Source organism: Opisthorchis viverrini (assembly GCF_000715545.1).
Source record: "Opisthorchis viverrini unplaced genomic scaffold opera_v5_140, whole genome shotgun sequence".
Lineage (NCBI taxonomy): Eukaryota > Metazoa > Platyhelminthes > Trematoda > Opisthorchiida > Opisthorchiidae > Opisthorchis > Opisthorchis viverrini.
In genome coordinates this window covers 484,694-490,123 of record NW_008751796.1, presented here as the reverse complement: position 1 = coordinate 490,123, position 5,430 = coordinate 484,694, and the positions used below count along the sequence as shown (strand labels likewise).

The 5,430-nt window shown below is 42.8% G+C and overlaps 2 protein-coding genes across 2 annotated transcripts in view; one reads left to right on the top strand and one right to left on the bottom strand.

Annotated features, from left to right (window-relative positions):
- T265_06620 (hypothetical protein) overlaps window positions 1-713 on the bottom strand; it is a gene marked incomplete at both ends in the record, with an annotated part of 5,747 nt that extends 5,034 nt beyond the window's left edge. Inside the window, one exon of the mRNA XM_009171933.1 lies at window positions 663-713. Coding sequence (XP_009170197.1) covers window positions 663-713 — 51 coding nt within the window. The remainder of the gene's footprint in view (window positions 1-662) is intronic.
- The window catches only part of T265_14083 (hypothetical protein), a gene marked incomplete at both ends in the record, with an annotated part of 73,942 nt that overhangs the window by 55,114 nt on the left and 13,398 nt on the right, over window positions 1-5,430 (top strand). The gene's annotated exons all lie outside the window — the stretch shown is intronic.

Here is a 5,430-nt window from a genome sequence, read left to right as displayed (position 1 = left end):
ATGATGATGATGATGATGATGATGATGATGATGATGATGATGATGATGATGATGATGATGATGATGATGATGATGATGATGATGATGGTTGTCCTGGAGATGACGCTGAGAATACTGTTACCAGAATGTTAGGTTAGGCTTGCGTCACACTCCATCTAACATTTGCGTGACTCAATTCTGCGTTACTTTCAAAGTTGTCCATATTTGTTTATCACTGGCCTATTTATTGACGACTAAGTTGTCACCAAGACCGTTCATGAGGAAATTAGTCTTATCTGGTGCCCTATTCAGTTGTGTTTATTATGGGAACACCGATAAGCATATCCGCTCTCGCATTTGGGTACACACACTGATACTCAGTTTCAAAGTAAAAACTGACTTAGTCAGGCACAGACCTGTTTGATCATCCAATTGAATTGAACTCAGTTGTTCGGGAAAAAAGTATATTTACCGCGAAATGTGCTGCCTTCTGTCCTACCCGATGAGTCATCCGAAGTTGACACGTGACATTTTCTGTGATCAGAAAATTCATCAATTCTTTTCATCCACAGACGGGCAACGCTGAGTGTACTGCAGCTGCTTGTTCAACGTCGACATCAGCAGAAACATCTGGAATGCAAAATTGACAACACCGATGAATTCCGGTCGGCTGTTTTACCAACCGTATCCGCAGTTATCGAGCCTATGTGTAAGTTTATCTCATTTGGTTCCATTTTGTGACTCAAGGTCAGCTGGATAAGTACATTCTTGCATTTGATTTCTCTTCAATATGCCTGGTAACTCCTCTTATGCGGAACTCGAAAGATGTTCATCCACATGAAACGAAGTACTTTCACCTCTCGAATCATTTGGTTGATACGGTTATTCATGGATAAGGTGAACGTGATCTCCAAGACAGCAAAAATTGTCGGACGCAACGACTGGTGTGGCCAGATTCTCGACACCCGATTGCACATTCCCTAAGGTCACCAAATGTACCAACGTGTACTCCATTCAATTGTGTACCAATTAGTTTAAAAAAGTGTCCCGGTGCAAACCTCACATTGTACACATGATTCGGGGCTATGTGCCAGCTGAGGAACTTTGATCTCTTCGTATTTCGTACGGTTTTTGACAGAAAATCTCTAGGACTTTTGGGGAAACAAGCCAGCTAACGTTCATTGTTTTATATGCTGTGGTTGTGTTACAAATCATGAGGAATCGTTATTATGAGAAAGTTGAAAAACCTGGTAAAGTCTCATCAATTTACCAACCAAATCTTCGTTTGTGAGAGACGAGGGCTAACCGCTTGTGTAGATTAACCAACGTAAGAGGAGAGCCAGTCGACTAAATTCACTATATAATTTCATTAAGTCATTTGAAAGAACAATTTGGCAGATGGTTTTTTGCGGTGCAGACAGTCTTTACACCTGATGGCAGTCCAAGGAGATGTACACCACATGTCACTGCCCAATTTTGAGCGTTCCTCACATTTGAACTCGACAGTACGGATTCATCGAATTGGATTACAATTGTCAAGTGGCCCAAAGGTGTGCAAAAGTATCCGAGTTACAAAGACCAAGTGCGTCTGAAGACTCCTCAAGCTTCCTTTGAATTTACTTTCGATATTGTTATCTTCAGATGAATCAAAAAGACCCCAAAGAGGGTTTAATAAGTTCCAAGCTTGTGTTGACATTCCGAAGATTTACTCGTCGTTACTACTGAGGATTCGTTCATAGCCACACCACTCTCGTTTGAACAACCGTGTTCCTGTTCTGGCGTAATTATTCCGGTGAGTCCACACCAAAGGGAAGCACTGGACTCGAGTTTCCCTCTTTTAGAGATGATCAGCAGTGTATATCCAATGACCGTGCCGGGATTTGAACCCCGGACATCTGACATGCGAGGCGAGCGTGTGACCACTACTCCACCAACGCACGTTGGACGCATCTGAATTATCACGTCTGAACAGGAGGACGTGTTCACACTTGAGCGATGTGATTGGTGTGCCCGACTCATCGAACGACGAGGATTCACCTCGAAGATTACCTTATTATTCCTGCTAAACTAAAGTATAATTGGAAAAGTGGAAATCCATCTTCAAGGTTCAAAGCTTCACCGAATCGCACCTGATTGACGCGGAATTTCGGTCTTGCGAAACAGGTTGTATACTTCTGTAGGTTAGCTTGTCGCCAAAGATCGCGTGGCCAGTAACAAGAGCCTCATCCGACTGAAATTTTGAGATTGACTACAGTTTTTCCGAAAAAAAAATCAACATGTCATTCACTTGGTTAGACTAACAAACTGTAGGTTTGGCCACATTTGAATTAATAATTGCGTCTGTTGATGATCGACTCTACTGATTTAAAGATTATCGAATGAAGGCACGGTTATCACATGACGTTCTGCACGCGTTTGGCTCCAATTACGATTGAGTAATCGTGGAGATTTTTGCCTATAAATGAAGGTATTCCATGCTCAAACCTGACAGCTACTACAAATCTGTCTCGTTTTAATAGGATATCACCAGCAATATGCATCTGGCAGAAGTCAAAGAGTTTTGAACCTGGGACCTTCCCACCAGTAGTTGAACAGTTAGCTATTCGGCCACGAGCCGATCACCAATGTGACTATTTTGCACACAAACTAGGTGGTGTGGTTTCTGTGATCGCCAGAAGGATCCCGTCAAGGTGGGATCTGCCCGCACTGCTGTTAAGCAGCTCAAGACGGAACGGCCAAGTTTTGAAGCACTGACCGGAGGTCCCGGGTTCGAAATTCTCTGAAATTTGTCGGCTGTGCACGGTTAACGATTCCCAATACGGAAGAAACCGTGTTTCTCAGCTCTTCAAAATAGCTTGGCATAAATTGCAGGATGAACTCGGTATTTCAACTCAAAAGCTCTTCACAAAAGCAATAAATTTTGACTAGAACTTAGGCCTCTCACCATATCCTGAGTGATCTTTGGTATAGCCTCCCAGCACTTGTTTCGGGAAGCTGTTTTCAGTTTTTAAGGTAGTACGGTGGAACGCAGTGATAGGAATTGGACTTCTTCCAGTAGTGAAGTGAGGAAAAAGGTAAAAAGATATATGAACTCCGAACATTATTGGACAAGTCTACAACTCGCATATACGTAATACACTACTCATGAGGTTGCCGAAAACTCTTCGACAGCACACGACCGGTTTCATCCTTTTTGAGGCTCCTCAGGTAGGCGCAGTCATTGAGTTTCCGTCAATCTTAGGTTCCACTAGAACTGAAATTGCACGAAATTAGCGAAATACACGCATTTGCAAACAAATTTGGCTTTGCGAGAGACTCACCTGGAACCCGGCTGAATCTCTCGTTTATGATGTATATCTCGACATCTCGAATATCGTGCCAACTGAAACACGAGGTGGTCTGGTACAGCACATCTAGTTGCCTGGGTTTTCTAGTGAGTCTCTCGCGAAACCAAATTTGTTTTTAAATGAGTGTATTTCGCTAAAGTCTCTATCTGTTCACTAATCTGTATATGAAAAGCAAACTAACTAACGACTTCTAAGAGGAAGTTTCACTCATCGAACGAAGGTTATTCTTCCACTCAGCTACTTATAGATAATAGAAGTCGTTGCTCGAGGAGCCAGTCAACACATGTGACTACGTGATGTGGATCCCTTGATTGAAGAATGAGCGGCGCTATATTCTGTCTAAGTGCGAGTTAATCACACTGCTGATCAGCCACTCGTGGCCCAACGGTTAAGTGTTCAAACTACTAGCCGGGAGGTCGCGGGTTCGGGACTCTTCAGAGTTTTGTGAGATGTGCACTGCTGATGATTCCCAATAAGGATGAAACAGCTGTACAGTGCTTGTCGGCTTTTCAGCATAGATTGGCTTCACTTACAGGACGAAATCTCCACACGCACAAAACTACCATTTGCTTCCTAAGCAAGAGTCGTAACCTTACAAAAAGCTGAATTTAGCACCTCAAGTGGCGAGTTCTCAGGAATGCTCCATGCTTCATACTATAGCTGCTTTATGTTTTGACGCTACCTGCGTTGAGTGGAGTTCATTTAGGCCTGTCGTATTACATGTTCGAAACACAAGGGTAATTCAAATGACAGCACTGTAGGTTGTTACGTTATAACGATTCTCATATAATAATAGTTTGTCTGAATAGCATTTTTTTCGGAAACCGATGCAAATTGATTGTAGAGTTTCCCGAAACAAAGCTGCTCACAGGGTCAATTAAGGCTTTTACATAAGGGAACACAGACTGTCCGAACCTGCTACTCGTGTTCACAGCTATCAGAAATTTCAAACAGCTTCTTTCGGTTAGAAGGTGAAAATGAGAAGGTCTCAATTTCCATCCATATTTTGGCATAAAACCATGTTGCAACTATATACGATCAAGTCTGTCACTTGGTTTGGTTTGGTTTTATGAACCATGACTGTAGACATTTTCTTGTGACACTTGTATTTGTGACAGATGTGGAGCGAATCGACGTTACAGGCTAACATGGCAGCCAAACGGAAGAGATGCGAGAAGGCACGACCGCCCAAGTCCAGTGCATAGCGACCACCAATCCCCCGTCGCCAGTTTACAGGTAAACAAACCTCCGTATACATCTGTCCCATGGTTTACCTTAGCCTATTCGGGTACATTTTTGTTACCGTACTATACTTCAGTCTGTTTGTTTGCCACATGGATGTATTCCGATGAGCTGTGTTTCGCTTACCTCACCACAAAGTTTGACATCGTCGATCAAAATTTCCTGACAATATATTTTTAATAACCAAAGCTTCCAAGCGTAAAAAAACTAATCTCCCCTATGGCATGCATCTCCGTGGAAGCGGAAACTCAAATCACCCTGTCTTAGAAGTTGCCAACCGGGTTCTTTCAAAATTTTTCAAGCCGGGTGATTGACTGATCTTCGAATGGAGACAAGAATGGAAATAAGGAGACATGAGCTCCTTTCACCCCAGCGGTCAGAAAATGAAAACTGACAGACTAGCGCACCGGATCATGATTAGCATTTCCTTATTAATTAAAAAAAACTTGTGTATAATCACCATATCCCCCGGGTAAAGTCACGTGGTTACAGGTTAGTCGGTCAATAAAGATACTGGTCCTTGTCTTGTCGTTGACTGCAGATGCCTACTCATAGATTTGGAGACCAGATAAAAGGCTTGAGGTGGCCATCATTGTAATTTTTATAGCGACAGAGGATCATAGATACTTGACATCATCAGATTTTGTGTCTAACGACCAAAGAAGCTGACTAGGAAGCACCTGGTTCACCAGTATAGATAAACTGCAGGATATTGGCTTTAGGTTGAACACTGTGAGCGCAAGGTCGTCTAAGACCCGAACTGATCCATTCACCTAAAGGAGGTACTTGACCAAAGTCTTGATTCATCAGAGGCTATGAAGCTCTGAAATCCTTTAGGAACATCGGACAGTGCTGCTATCCA